The 15238-nt window shown below is 53.0% G+C and overlaps 1 protein-coding gene across 9 annotated transcripts in view; it reads left to right on the top strand.

Moving 5' to 3' along the window:
* UNK (unk zinc finger) overlaps window positions 1–15238 on the top strand; it is a 34474-nt gene that overhangs the window by 16700 nt on the left and 2536 nt on the right. For 6 of the 9 annotated variants that reach the window (XM_025999767.2, XM_025999765.2, XM_025999761.2 and 3 more), the window contains 13 exons: window positions 3226–3435; window positions 4272–4448; window positions 4584–4714; window positions 5188–5323; window positions 5899–6016; window positions 6993–7077; window positions 8479–8621; window positions 9067–9267; window positions 9821–9886; window positions 10383–10557; window positions 11472–11573; window positions 11734–11922; window positions 14521–14702. In XM_025999767.2, the coding sequence (XP_025855552.1) occupies window positions 3226–3435; window positions 4272–4448; window positions 4584–4714; window positions 5188–5323; window positions 5899–6016; window positions 6993–7077; window positions 8479–8621; window positions 9067–9267; window positions 9821–9886; window positions 10383–10557; window positions 11472–11573; window positions 11734–11922; window positions 14521–14702 (1915 nt within the window). Of the gene's footprint in view, window positions 1–1384; window positions 2372–3225; window positions 3436–4271; window positions 4449–4583; window positions 4715–5187; window positions 5324–5898; window positions 6017–6992; window positions 7078–8478; window positions 8622–9066; window positions 9268–9820; window positions 9887–10382; window positions 10558–11471; window positions 11574–11733; window positions 11923–14520; window positions 14703–15238 lie in introns of those variants that run through there. The other 3 variants (XM_025999764.2, XM_072746589.1, XM_025999763.2) reach the window with 2 other exon arrangements.

The raw sequence follows: 15238 nt of genomic DNA, 5'->3' as shown, positions 1-15238 counted from the left end.
TAGCTGGGGACAAGGCCAGAACGGGGAGGGTAGGTGGAAGTCAAGGAAGGCAACATGGAGGTGATGGCATTAGATTTATTACCATTGAATTCCGCCTTGAAAGATTTCTACAGGTAAGGAAGGGGACATAAAGAGATGGAAGTTAAAGATCTTTTTGCAAGACACCAAGGACTCCGGTTTTAGTAGCTGGAATGGAGAGTAATCAAGGGAAATAAAGCTGGAAGAAATCTATTGGGCCAGATGTATAGGGCCTGGCTTCATGCCAGGCTGGAGAGTTGTTTATCTGGAGCCACTGGGGGAAGCTAAAGACTTTAAAGAAAGTGAGAATTAAATTTGGGCTTAAGGAAGAATAATGAGTGCTGTTAGGATAAGTTGGACAGGGGAGAGGCTGGAAGCAAAGAGACTGGTTTATTAAAAGATACCAAGTCCCTGGCCTGCAACTTAAAATGAGATAATTTGTTGCCTTGTGTCTGTCTTCTGTGGCATTCCTGCCAGCCAGAGCCCTTCTGGAGCCCTGGTATTTGCGTGTGGCACTGGGGACATGGCTGCCCCAAGCCAGCAGGCCAAGAGGATAGACTATGCCCAAAGTCAGGGTGACCGTGTCTTAGAGCTCTTCCTCTGGCTGCCTCCTGGTTTTTCACTGAGGCACTGATACCAAGCAGACAGGTACCACTCAGGGTTGGCAGATTTAGCAAACAAAAATGGTGCCAGTTAGATTGGGATTTCAAATAATTGGATACATTTTTATTATCATTATGCCCCATGAAATATTGGTTTATCCGAAATTCCAGTTTAACTAGGTGTCTGTCCCATGTTTATTTTTTTTTTTTTAAAGAATTCTTTTTTTATTATTTTTTATTTATGTTAGTCACAGAGAGAGAGAGAGAGAGAGACAGAGACACAGGCAGAGGGAGAAGCAGGCTCCGTGCACCGGGAGCCTGATGTGGGATTCGATCCCGGGTCTCCAGGATCACGCCCTGGGCCAAAGGCAGGCGCCAAACCGCTGCACCACCCAGGGATCCCCTCTGTCCCATGTTTAATCTGACAATCCTAACCACTCTTTTCTCAGCTTCTGGCCCTGGATTCTGCTTTTTCCTCTCCCATATTCCACCTCTTACTTCCTGAGTTAATCTCCTATTGTGGAGTATGGAGTATGGATAGAGTATGGCACTGCCCAGGAGGGATCAGCCTAGTAGTTGGGAGGATGGGTGTCCCAACTGAGTGCCAGGGTTTGGGACATGTGTGCAACATGAGGTACAGCTTTCTGTCTAACCAGACAGCAATAAAGACTTGCTATTCTGGTGCCAAAAGGGACAGGAGAACATCAGGCCCTCGGGAGACTTCCAGGTTTCTCTCCAGTGTCTCAGAATGTACCTGGGACTCAGTCCCTGCAATTTGGCTCCTCCTGCACCTCACCTTATCCTCATTTCCCGTTTCTAATTCCTTTCCGCCCCACTCATATCCCGCAAAGGTACTTGGAGCTCTTGGACGCAGACATACTCTTTCAAAGCTCATACTTAGTCCTTTGCCTAAAAACATCCTTCCCACATTCTTCACTCACCAGCACCTCCCCGTTTCCCTTCCTCTGTCCCAGCCTGGGCCCCCTGCTCTGGGTTCCCAAGGACTCTCAGCAAACCTCCCTTGTAACCTTTTCCACACTTGGTTGATTATGCCTGTTATTTCTATGTTTCTCCCATGAAAATATGGACTTCCAAGGGCAAGGACCTGCTTCATTAGGGTCCTCAGTGCCTACTACCACCACGCCTTCACCTAGAAGGTGCTCAAATACGTGCTGAATGAACAGATTCTGTTCGGAAGTTTATTGCCCCTTAAACCGTTACTTGTGTTCCTCAGGGAGCACCCAGCTCCAGCTTCCTCTGGCCCATTATGTACACCTGGATACTTCTCTACACTTCAAGGTGGAGAGGATTCTTCAGCACTTTTTTATTAGCATTAAAGAAAACCTGTCTGGAAAGTCTTAGCCCTCAACCTACCTATCCCTATACCTTCCATATGCTCAGACTAATAAGGCTTCAAGTATCCTGGCATGAGCCAGATCTTCTCACCTTTGTCTCATGCCTTCTAGCTTCAGGTGCTGTTCCAAGCCGGGACAGTTACTTCAGGTCAGGTGGTAGTTCTCTCCCTGTCCCCTTCTGTACACAATCTTCTGTGACTTCTGGAACCATCCTCATTCCTGGCATCAAATGTCCTCTGTCAAGCCATTTTTCCCTGCATTGTTAGGGCTTAAGGGAATGAGTAAAGAAAACTGCTGCCTGCCTGTCCCCACTGTGCAGGGGCTCCCAAGTCTAGGATACCCTTCACCTGGATACATAGAGTGAGCAAAAACACAGATGGCGTGTTCTTTAAGGGGGTAAGTGGGTCTTGGGCCCTCCCCTGGGTGGTGCATGGGAGAGTGCTGTGTTGGAGTGTCTTGGATATTAAATGCAGAGGAGAGGGACAAAGGTTGGGAGGAGGCCAAAAGCACAGTGCCCCCAAATCCCCAGGTTAGCCAGGACATAAACAGCCCCAGCTTTTGCAGGTATGCAGTTGCAGGTACGCAGAGACTGCTGGGGGCAGGCAAGGCTGGGAAGGAGAGTCTCTTCAGATGCTTCTGTAAAAGGAGCTCCTTTCTAAGAAAGGCACTAACCTGTGTAGTGCTAGGAAGTGTCTCTGAGAGGAGGTAAGCAGACAAGATAACGGTATTCTGATTAGTAGTTTAGAGGAACACCTTGTGACTTGGGCTTTCAGTTCCAAAGCAGTAGCCTCTCTAGCCCTCAGCCTGGAGCCCCAACCCTGCTTCTGGGACAGGTGAGACCCCTAGGGATTGGCAGGCAAACCTGGGCAGCAGAGGACCCCACAGGGAGCTTGGGAGAGGCTCCTCATGCTCTTGTTTGCAGCCCTTTGTCTGCAATCAGTGGTTTGGTGTGGGAAACCACAGAGCGGGCTCAGAGAACTAAGCCACTGGTTAAGCCCTCCAACGGCTGCCATGGCAGACAGCTGACTGCTGTGGTCTGTGGTTCCTGCTCTTCAGGCTGGCTTGGGATCTGGGTACTAGGAAGGGTCTGGACGCTAAGGTCTATCCTTAGCTCTGGGCCTCTTCTGTCCTAATGGAACTGGCACCCCAGAGTAGGGCCCTCAGAAGACTTGGTGGCTAACTTCTTGCTAAGAAGCAAGGGGCTTAAGTCTCTGCTCCTGGCCCACCCTACGTGGGGGCTCTCCCTGCAGGTACCTGAAGGAATTCCGCACGGAGCAGTGCCCCCTCTTTGTACAACACAAATGCACTCAGCACCGGCCCTACACCTGCTTCCACTGGCATTTCGTGAACCAGCGACGTCGCCGGTCCATCCGCCGTCGGGACGGCACCTTCAACTACAGCCCCGACGTCTACTGCACCAAGTACGACGAGGCCACAGGCCTCTGCCCGGAGGGCGACGAGTGAGTGCCCTGCCCCTCAGTCTACCCTCAGAGGAGCCTCCTATCTTCTGGGTCAGATGCTCTCAGAATAGGCTGGGGTAGATTCTAACAAGCTAGCTAAAAGCTACTTTCAGGGGCAACTGCTACAGCCTGGCCTGCTTTCCTGTGGCCTGGACTTGGGCTCAGACCCCACCATCCTCGAGAGTTGGGGGGGGGGGAGCTTCTTTACCCACTTTGGGGAAACTCTACACAGGATTTTCTTCTAAATAGAAAAGAAAAGGCAAACCTGGGGACATCGTTGGGAGGGAGCATTTGCTGACCCTGCTTGTTTGAACTGTGCAGAGGTGGTAATGGGAAACCCTGCTAGAGGCCTGTGGGTATAGCTCACTGAGCCATCCCTGCATGTGCACTTCTCCCAGACGTCCAAGACTTGTCGTCCCCACTGCCCCAGCCTGATAAATATGCCAGGGGCGTGAGGGGGTACCCATGCTTTGAGCAGGCCCTTGCTCTGTGGACCTCTGCAGATCCAGGCAGCACTTGCTCTCTCAGAAGTGTGCTCCCTCTGGAGCTTCAAGTCAGCCCAGGGCCCTGGCCAGGTAGCCTTTGAGAGGACTTGCTGAGCAGGCTGAAGTAGGAATCCTGGCCCCTGTTGGGCCCCCGTCCAACCACAGCATCCGACAGATGGTGGGAGGGTGGTTTTGTTCCCACAGCAGGGCCCTTCGCTGCTGGCCTTAGCGCACTATCCACGCACTGTCCCAGTCCTGGAGAAAGCCTTCAATGGGGAGGGCAGGGCAGGGGCTGATTGCCCAGGCTACAGGAGCAAGGTGAGTGACCCCTCCCTCATCCCAATGTTTCAGGTGCCCATTCCTGCACAGGACCACAGGGGACACTGAGCGCAGGTACCACCTGCGCTACTACAAAACTGGAATCTGTATCCATGAGACAGACTCAAAAGGCAACTGCACCAAAAACGGCCTGCACTGCGCTTTTGCCCACGGGCCCCATGACCTCCGTTCCCCTGTCTACGACATCAGGTGGGCTGATGGCTGTGGGCCAGGTGGGGACCTGGCTGCTGACACGGTGACTGCCATAGATGGGGTGCAGGGGCTGGTACTCTGCTTCTCACCTCATGCCCCGGCCCCACTTTCTGTCCTCTCCTATCCTCTCAGAGAGCTCCAGGCGATGGAGGCCTTGCAGAACGGCCAGACCACAGTAGAGGGCAGCATAGAGGGCCAGACGGCTGGGGCTGCAAGCCACGCCATGATAGAAAAAATCCTCAGTGAGGAGCCACGGTGGCAAGGTAAAGGTGGCCCCACAAATGGCCATGCTTCCCTCCTGCTAGCTGTGTCCTCTCTCCACTCCTGCCCATAGCTACCCTAAGGATTTGGCTCACCACCACCTACTGCATTCTCTAGCCAGAGCCACCACTTCTTCATCCCAGCTTTCTTCCAACCACAGCCCTTTCGTCTGGGGGCACTTCTGGCGAGTTTCCCCAGACACACCTTGCCCTGCTCTGATCAGTCCAGGTGCTCCCCAACTTCCTCAGGGGGCTTTCCCACAAGCGTACTTAGGTATGTTTATATACACCTGCGCTTGACCCTCCTGAGTTGCCCTGTGTTACCCTGTGAGCCCAGTGAGGGACAGTGTTTTGATTCTCTTGGGTCTCAGTCTTGGTGTTGGCACGTGAGGAGGTGGCCTGAGCTCCTGGACTCCTTCCTAAGTGGCTTCTTCTGCCCTACCTGCCTGACCCTTGCCTCTGACCCCTCTGTGTAGAGACCGCTTACGTGCTGGGGAACTATAAGACGGAGCCATGCAAGAAGCCCCCGAGGTTGTGCCGCCAGGGCTATGCCTGTCCCTACTACCACAACAGCAAGGACCGGCGGCGGAGCCCCCGGAAACACAAATACAGGTCCTTTGGCCCAGGCAGGCCAGTCATGGGAGGGAGGGGTGGCAAGGAATGGATCATGGTGGGGGCTGCTTCTAGTGTGCTCGCAGGGAGGCAGGGAAGCCAGCCCTGGGGATTATAGGGTTGTAGGGCCCAGGTACAAAGGGAGGGGATGGTCAGCATAGCTGAATGACGGGGAGTCCTCTGGGATCCTCCCCTGGCATGAAATGAGGATCTTGGGTCAGATGATTTCTAAGGCCCCTCCAGTTCTGATCCTCAGGGGTGACTGCTGGGGCAAGCCATTGTACGGGAAGTATGGTTTGGCTGTTGTGGGGCTGCAAAGTGCTTGGTGTGAGGACCTGGTGGAAGGGGACAGAATGTGTTCTTGCTGATACAGCCACGCTGCTCCACAGAAGCAGAGTCTAGCTTCTGGCCCCAGTAAGGCTCTCGCTCAGCAGCTCATCTTTTCTCTTTGTGAGCCTGGCCCTGTGAAGCAGGGAGACCAAAGAGGGCCCTGTACAGGCACCTAGTTGGCATTTCCCAGCTCCTACTCTCTCCCTCTCCTATATCCCTCTGACCCCACCATGTAATTGGACCAGGTCATCTCCGTGTCCCAACGTAAAACATGGGGATGAGTGGGGAGACCCTGGCAAGTGTGAGAACGGAGATGCCTGCCAGTACTGTCACACCCGCACGGAGCAGCAGTTCCACCCAGAGGTGGGTGTTGGAGCAGGGGCTGGGGCCCTATGAGTTCTGTGGGTGGCTTAACATGCCCTTTTTGGGAAGCAAGGAAGAAGGAAAGGAAGGCCTGGGCAGATGTGGGCAGAACTGACATTGACACTGTTCTGGAAGAGGCCCCCACCCAGGCAGTGCCTAAAGAAGCCCTGTACCCTAATTTGGTCACTTGCCTGGTTCTGAGCCCATAGTCATTGAGCAGCCCCCTGCTCCCAATTTTGTATCTCCCTGGCCTCCTGACAGGGAAGATATGGACTGGGCATAGTGACCTGGCCATTCTGGGCTTTGTAAAGCACACTCATGGTGCTTACAATCCAGTGACCTCAGGACCTTATTAAAAAATAAGAGAGCCCTTTTTTTGTGTTTCAGATCAGAGTTGATGGTACCTGCAACCTCTCTATTGTATTTTCCCAGCCCACTGGCCCTATGCTGTAGCCTTGGGCCACGTCAGTGATCTAAGATCTGGTATAGGGTATAAAGAGACACATGCTGTCCTGGCCTATGGGACCATGGAGGCTAGGACATCTTGAGATAGACATATGGACAGAGGTCACCTTATGTGGGTTACAGATAGCAGGATGGAAAGTTAGACATAGATCCCAACCCAAGGTGCCCCCTGGTGGGTGGGTGCTGCCTGTGATCTTGACTTTCTTAATGCCCAAAGGGGCATTTAGAGGTCATAGCCCTGGACAAGACCCTGAGTGGAGTAACAGCATCGAAAAGATCCCTTGTGAGGGCCAAAGGACTGGTTGAATCTGTGACTCCAGAAGGGAGGGTGTCCTTGGCATGGGGGTGGCCCTATCTGCTTCAGGAGTTTGAATAAGAAGTGAATACAGAGAGACTTAGGGAAATGATGTGGAATTGGGAGGAGAAATAGTTACTAAACTAATCCTTTCATGTTGAAGGCCTGCCTGTCCCTCTCTGCCTAAGCTTGACCTGCCTCTGTTCTGCCCTCCAGATCTATAAATCCACCAAGTGCAACGACATGCAGCAGTCAGGCAGCTGTCCCCGAGGACCTTTCTGCGCCTTCGCCCACGTAGAACGTATGCTATTTCCATTGCTCTCTCCACCCTCCTCCCCTCACCCTCTGCTCAGGCTCAGTCAGAGGAGTGACCTCTCATTTGCCAGCCAGCATCAGGCTCTGTCCTCACTGGAAGTTCCAGTCCCCCCGCTGCATATACCCCCTGGAACTGGCCTCAAAGCCCTGGAGCTTCCAAGGTCCTGAGACAGAGAGCAGGACCCTAGTCAGGCACTCACAGGCCCAGGCAGGGTGAGGCACCCTCCCAGAGCCAAGTAGGCAGATCTCAGCAGCCACACCATGCTACATCCATGACCGACATCACTAATAGAACACGGTGCTCCATCCTGCTGAGAGCAGAGCTGTTCCATGAAAATGTACTGCAGCCCTCCTTATGTCATTTTTTTTTTTTTTTAAAGATTGTATCTATTTATTCATGAGAGAGAAAGAGAGAGGCAGAGACACAGGCAGAGAGAGAAGCAGGCTCTATGCAGGGAGCCCAACGTGGCACTCGATCCCGGGTCTCTAGGATCACGTCCTGGGCCGAAGGTGGTGCTAAACCGCTGAGCCACCCGGGCTGCCCTCCTTATGTCATTTTAGACTTTATAGTAACCATGTATAGTAAGTAACCATGTTAAAAAAGGCTAAATTTTTACAGTATATTTTTAGTTAATTCAGTATAAAATATCATTTCAAAAATAGTATAAAAATCTATATTATACTTTTTTATCCCCCCAGACTAAGTCTTTGAAATTTGTTGTACACTTGAATTAGGTACAGCACGTTTCAGTTCCAACCAGCCCCTCGTAGCCGCATGTGGCTCATAGCTGCTGTGTCAGTCAGCGTGGCTGTCAGTGCTTCCACTGCACTCCAGACCACCACTGCCCATCTCAGAGATGGGGATCGAGTTAAAACCTGTGGCCACCACAAGCCACTGCTCTGATTGTCCTTCACCTCTTTTCAGGGCCAGGCCTTACCTCTGAGATTAGAGTGAAAAGTACACTGAGGGCCCTTAGAGTGGGGAGTGTATTCTTGGCACGGAGGACATCCCCAGCCAGGGGCAGCTGGGCCACATGGAGGAGTAATTAATGGCTCAGGCTTTGGAGTAGTTCAGATCCCAGGTCTCCTGTTTCCTAGCTCCAACACCTAGGGAGACTAACCTTACCTCTCTGAGCCCCAGTTTCCTTACCAGTAGAATGTAGACTACAATATTTTGTATCTTCTAGTCATTGTGAAGATTCACAGTTAATACAAATTGCCTGGCACAAAGTAAGTGCACAGTATGTAATATTAACAAAAGGAAGGTAGGAGCCTTCCCTTTGTGCACGGGGGGTGCATGCTCTCCTTAGAAAAAGACCCAGATGTGTTTTTGGAGGGATAGAGCTGACACAGGAGCCTGCTGACACCCTGACCCTGTCTCTTGCAGAGCCACCCCTCAGTGACGATCTACAGCCTTCCTCAACCGTGTCGAGCCCCACTCAGCCGGGTCCTGTCTTGTACATGCCATCTGCTGCCGGAGACTCGGTGCCCGTGAGCCCTTCCAGCCCGCATGCCCCTGACCTCAGCACTGTACGTGCCCGTCCAGGGAGTGGGTGGGCTCCAGCTAGCCAGGAGTTCAGTGCCTGCCTCTGAGTCCCCCAGTTCCCTCACAGCCAGTGCTTGGGCCCTCATATTTTGCTTCAGGCCAAAGGGTTCTGCCCTTTCTGCCTCCGGGTTTTTCTGTCAAAATCTGCTTGGGGCGGGTTGGGGAGTAAACCCAGAGCCTGCATTGGTCAGCCTGGGTACAGCTGGTAGAAGGGACACGAGCCTTCTGCCACACACACCCCGCCCCCCCCCCCCCCGCCCCCGGTCATTTCCTCATGAGGTTCGGGGTCTCTGCATGGTAGTTGCTGCCCATTGGCAGATGAAAATAGAACTGAGCCCTGTTGAAGACTTTTCCTGAGGAAGGGATGGAGGATGGGCTGTGCCGCAGCCCACATTTTGCACACCAAGCTACTCCCTTTCTTTTCTGCAGCTCCTCTGTAGAAACAGCAATCTGGGAAGCCCATCTAATCTCTGCGGCTCCCCCCCGGGCTCCATCAGGAAGCCCCCAAACCTGGAAGGCATTGTCTTCCCTGGGGAGTCTGGCCTCGCCCCTGGCAGCTATAAGAAGGCTCCTGGCTTTGAGAGGGAAGACCAGGTGGGAGCTGAGTACCTGAAAAATTTTAAATGCCAGGTAAGGGCTGCAAGGGGAACCTCAGTGAGGTTAGCCTTCTCCCTGCATGGGACAGGAGGAGCCCTGGAGGGCAATCTTGCCCCAGCTTTGGGGAGGGAACATGATTGGGAGCTAGGAAGCCCTGTCATAGCCTCTTCGACACTAAGCAGAGTGAGTGAGGCTATCGGGATTTTACAAATGAAGACAGGAAGGTTAGCATGGCCAGGCACCTCTGTCACAGAGACTATCTCAGTCTTCTGACCCCATAGCCAGTCTTTTCCCTGCCCTATGCTGCCTTGATGGAGTGACAGGGCCTTGGGGAGCAGGACAGAGAATCTCTAATTGTACTTACCTGAGGCTTGGAGTCCCCAGTGGGGAGAGAACAGCTCCCTTGGTTCCTAGGGTAGGTAAAGGAGTAGGGGTGGAGAGGGAGTCCAGTGTGTGTGTTTGGAGGGGAATCGTGGGACACATGCCTTCAGCCTCAGTGGGCCATGGCAGGTGGGTGGTTTGGGAGGACTCCTGGACTCCCAAGCATCACATTGATTTTTTGCTCCCTGACTTCTCTTTCTCTCAGGCCAAGTTAAAACCCCACTCACTAGAGCCCAGGAGTCAAGAGCAGCCTCTCCTTCAGCCCAAACAGGTATACAGCTCTCAGCCCCCTTCCTTCCCTTCTGGTACTAGCTATGGACAGGATAGGCCCAGAATCTCAGGCTTCAGGGAGTGGGGCCACTGCTTTCCCCACAAACTGAGGGCAGGACTAAAGTGTGGTCCCAGCTCCAAATCCAGAGAGAGTGGGGTCAGGCCCTGGAACCCCTTACCTCCTGGACTCAGTCATCAGTCAAAAAATATATATTTCTTGAGCACCTATACTCTGCTCAGCACTGGACTGACTTCTCCCTTCCCTACTGCAGGACTTCAGGGTGAGTGGGCCCTGCAGCCTGCAAGCCACAGCTCTCCAACTCCAGCCTCTCAACAAGGTGTCAAGAGGGTGGGGTCCTGTCTGGGGATGGGGTTATCTGTATGAGAGCTGGGATGCACCATTTCCCTCTGCCCCTCCTCCCAGCCTCCATCTCCAGCTGCTGGCCATGGCCTCCATAAGCAGGCATCCCATTGCCTCTCCTCCTCTCTCGTTGCAGGACATGCTGGGCATCCTTCCCGTGGGCAGCCCCCTGACCTCAAGCATCTCTTCTAGTATCACCTCCAGCCTGGCAGCTACTCCTCCTAGCCCTGCCGGCACCAGCAGCGTCCCTGGCATGAATGCAAATGCTCTGCCCTTCTATCCCACCAGCGATACGGTAGAGTCAGTCATAGGTAATTAGGCCATTTCTGTTGCCAAGTCCAGGACTGGACCTGTAGTTAGAGAAACTAGGTCTCTGGAGTGAGATTCAAACCAGTGTACTTATCACCTGTCAGTTTATCTTGGGAGAGTCAGAGGGTGGGCACTCTGAGCCCTTTGAGCTAAAGGGAAAATGAGCCCAAAGTGTAGCGCCAGGATTACCCCTTATAGCAAAGTAGCCCTCCAGTTTGCTCTGTTGTGCAAATTAGAAAGAGATCCCTCTTCCTCTGGACAAGTGTAGTCTCATTCCATGGCATAGGTCATTCAGCCCTCACTCATTCTCTCAAGTGAACAACCTGCCCAACTGTCCTCAAGAGTTCCTGGTTATTAGAAGCCACTGTCTCTTTCAGCGGCCATTTATGGGTGCCACTTCGTGCCAGATTGTGTTTTAAGCACTGGGATATTAAGAGATGGAGACAGAGTGTTCCTGCCCTCAGGGAAGGACTTTGTTCCCAATCTCGCAGTCTAGTTCAGCAGAGGGCAGTGGATATTTGTCGAGCACCTACTACGTACACTACCCCCTGAGGGCTGAGAGACTTGCTTTTCCCTAGAGAACTCGGGGATGAGACATGAGCTGTAACAATAGGAGACAAGATAAGATCTCCATCAGATTCAGAGACCCTGCATTGGGTCCCCCGGAAGTATCAGTGAAGGCTTCGGAAAAGAGAGCCATTTGAGCTGGACTTGGCAAGGCAGACAGTGCAGGGCATCTGTGTTGGCAGAGGAGCAGCCCAACAGGCAGAGGCTTGAGAGCATGGGTCTAGTGGGACTGAGCATGAAGAGGAGGCAGTAGAGGGCAGGTGGGTCCTGGAGGCAAGACCTGGAACCTCAGGTTTGTGTGGTCCCTTGGGAGGCAAGGAGGCTCATACCCCAATCTCTCTATCCTCAGAGTCTGCCTTGGATGACTTGGACCTGAACGAGTTTGGGGTGGCTGCCCTAGAGAAGACTTTCGATAACAGCACGGTGCCCCACCCAGGCAGCATCACAATTGGTACTGGGCAGTGGGCGGGCAGTGCATGAGGGCGGGCTCCTAGGGGTCCAGCCTGGTCGGGGGAGGTGGGTGGTGGTGGTGGTGGTGGTGCAGATGAGCTGTCCCCTGCCCCGTGTAGCTTGCCCTGCCCTCACTGGGCCCTCTGGGGCCTCTCTTACAGGTGGCAGTTTGCTGCAGAGCTCTGCACCCGTGAACATCCCTGGCTCCTTGGGCAGTTCTGCTTCCTTCCACTCAGCATCCCCATCCCCTCCTGTCAGCCTGTCCTCACATTTCCTGCAGCAGCCCCAGGGCCACCTGAGCCAGTCAGAAAACACATTTTTGGGGACCTCAGCATCACATGGATCTTTGGGTAAGAGGGGTTTTATGTCTCTGAGATCTGGGGCAAAATCTGGGCTTTTCGAAAGTGCATCTGGCCACAGCCAGATGCAATGCAGAGTAGAAGCTGAAATAAGGGGCTCATGGCTTAGAGGTGGGTTGGGCTCTCTCTCACGTTTCCCTTAGCTGGGTAAGCCTAGACAAGCAATTTAGCCTCTCTTAGTTTTCTCTGCTTGAAGTTTGTGTAATGGCAGCATCCTCTTTGTAAGACAGTGGTGAGGCTTAAACGGAGTGACAAGAGTGAAGTGTTGGGCACAGGGGCCAGTGTGTAGTGGCCTCAGGCACAGGGGCCTAGGTGCCAGTTCTTCCTGTCACCTTGAACTCTGCGCGGGGGACTCAAAACAGCCAGCTTCACAAGAGGTGAAAGGAAGGATCTGAACAGGCTCAGGGTTGCCCAGCTGTAACTCCAAAGGCTGTTTGCTGTACACAGAGTTAGAATGGTGTGGATTGTGGGTTCCAGAGGGCACATCAAATCCTAGTTAGAAGCAGGGTGTGGAGAGCCACAGGCTCCACCAGCTCAGGCAGGGTACCCTCTCATGGGCGGCCACTGTGAATATTCACTGACGTAACACTTGGGCCCAGCCTGCCACCTCTCAAACAGCAGCTGCTCTGCTTAGTCCATCCCCCAACCAGAAGCTGTTGGGAGGAGGTCAGGAGTAACCTCCCCCCAGGGTTCTGGGGTTCCTGGTCACACTGAGCCTAAGCCTCTGAGCCTTTGACATTCTGACCAGGTTTGGGAGCTCCCTAATCTCACTCGAGATTTCTTAGCATCTTTCCAGTTTTGAAGGTGGCCATTGCCTTTTTATGTTGATTTTTGTCAGCTTCAGATGCTTTCTGTTACATTTGTCTGACTTGCTCATGTTCTGGAAGCGTCTTGACCCTAGACCTTCTTACTGACCCCACATTCATTCCTTCTCTATGTAGTTACTGAGCAGAAGCTTTTAGATACACTGTGAGTTCAACAGGTCCAGCTGGCAGGGAGGGAGGCAGAGGTGCACAGACATTAGAGCATACTTAGGGACTGTCACTCTTGTGTGGAGTCAGAGGCCTGGGTTTGTGATTCAGAATAATAGAGGTCATCTGACCTGGAGATGATCAGGAGAGGAAGTGGCTCTCTTCCAAGATAGGAAATGCCACCTGAATTGTGGAGGAGAGGTCCATGGGAAGAGCTTGTTGCTGGGATGGTGTTATATTGGTTCTGAATTCCCATCTCTGAGACCGGGCTTGTAGGCTCATAGATAGCGCACATCTCAGGCTCTCCACACAGGATGACGTCTCTCATACTTCAGGTGCACTTGTATTGCTTGGAAGGTTCTGGAATATCCTGGCTGGATTAGTTGGGAAGGGAATGAGAAAGAAATTATTAGAATAATAAGTGTGGGGCAGCAGTTCAGTGCCGCCTTCAGCCCAGGGTGTGATCCTGGAGACCCAGGATCGAGTCCCACATCGGGCTCCCTATGTGGAGCCTGCTTCTCCCTCTGCCATGTCTCTGTCTGTCTCTCTCTGTGTGTGTCTCATGAATAAATAAGTAAAATCTTTAAAAAAAGAAAGACTGAGCAAGTGCATGGTTGGAGGAGCATGCAGCTTAGCTCATCAAAAAGTGTAAGCCCTTGGAGTCAGATATCCTGACTGTATATTGGCTCCACTATTTACTGTTTGTGTGATTTTTTTTTTTTAAGATTTATTTATTAGAGAGAGAGAGAGCGCATGCATGTGAGTGAGTGTGTGGAGAAGGGGCAGAGGGAGAAACTCAAGCCGCCTGACATAGGGCTCGATTCACATGACCCTGAGATCACGACCTGAGCCAAAACCAAGAGTTGGAACCCCAACCGACTGAGCCACCCAGGCGCCCCTACTGTTTGTGTGATTCTTAGCAACACGTTTTATCTGTTTCCTTAGCATAAAACAAGGGGAATGAACCCAGGGCTCCCTGAACTCCTCTTGTTCCAGCTGTACCTCCATCTGAAGCTCTAGCCTGCATTTTGCCCCTGACTCTCCTCCCAAGCCTTACAGCAGGTGCAAGAAGGTGCTCCTCCCTCTAGGCTGAAAGTCAGCTCATAGTCACAAATTGCTCCCTCTACAGATTGCTTTCCTGCAGTACTTCTGAAGCCCCTGAATCACCCTGTGAGGCAAGTGATGGCAACCTCACTTTTCAGATGAGGATGCTAAGCCTCAGAAGCTAGGTGCCAAATTTTAAAAAAAATATTTTTTGTTAAGATTTATTTATTTATTCATGAGAGAGAGAGGCAGAGACCTAGGCAGAAAGAGAAGCAGGCTTCCTGCAGGAAGTCCAATGGGGGACTTGATCCCCAGATCTGAGCCAAAGGCAGATGCTCAGCCGCTGAGCCACCCAGCCATCCCTAAGTGCCAAATGTTGAGTGGCAGGTCGTGCTACAGTAGGTCTGATGCATCTTTGGGCCCTACATACCTGGGAGAGGCCCCAGCCTGACATGGCAGAAGCCTTACACAGCTAGCCCCTTGAAGCCGCCAAACAAAAGTGGACAGGACCATGGCCTGGGCCCAGGCCTGAAAGCCCTCCAGAGCTCTCACATTCCTCCCTTTCCTGAGGCAGGTCTGAACGGGATGAATAGCAGCATCTGGGAGCATTTTGCCTCTGGTAGCTTCTCCCCAGGCACTTCCCCTGCCTTCCTGTCAGGGCCAGGGGCTGCTGAGCTGGCCCGGCTGCGGCAAGAGCTCGAAGAAGCTAATGGCACCATCAAGCAGTGGGAGGAGTCCTGGAAGCAAGCTAAGCAGGTACTGGGTCTCCATAGCCACTCGCCTTCCCAGGGTCTGGGTGGCATGCAGCCTGAGCCTGTCTCAGAGCAGGCACAGGGGTGCAAGGGTGGGGGGGTCCTAGAGGACAGAGCAGAAACTCTCACTCTCTTCTCCTGTGGAAACACTCGCTTTGCCAGTCATGACCCTGGGGAGCCTAGTGTCCCCAGCCCAGAATTCCCACTGAGTTGCTTATTTGATTTGGTTCCACAGCACTGCTGGCCTTTCCCCAGAAGCCCTGACTCTCCAGGGCTCCAGGTCCAAGGTTCTAGGTTCTGAGATGGCTCCTCTGGCCAGGTGCAGCCTGGCTGCTCCTGCAGGTGCTGGCCAGCAGCACATGCAGCTCTGCCAGGTGCTGCCCTGCTGTGTTGGGCTCAGCCCTATTCCCTGCCTAGAGAGTCTCTGGCAGGTCCTGAAATCTCTCTTCTCTGCAGGCAGTGTCCGCCTCCTCCCTCCCCAGGCAGCTGACCCAGCTCCCGAGCAGCCCCTGCAGCCACAAGTGGCCCACACAGGCTCCC

The sequence above is a fragment of the Vulpes vulpes genome, chromosome 2 (genome assembly GCF_048418805.1).
Source record: "Vulpes vulpes isolate BD-2025 chromosome 2, VulVul3, whole genome shotgun sequence".
NCBI lineage: Eukaryota > Metazoa > Chordata > Mammalia > Carnivora > Canidae > Vulpes > Vulpes vulpes.
This window is presented reverse-complemented; position numbering and strand designations above follow the sequence as displayed.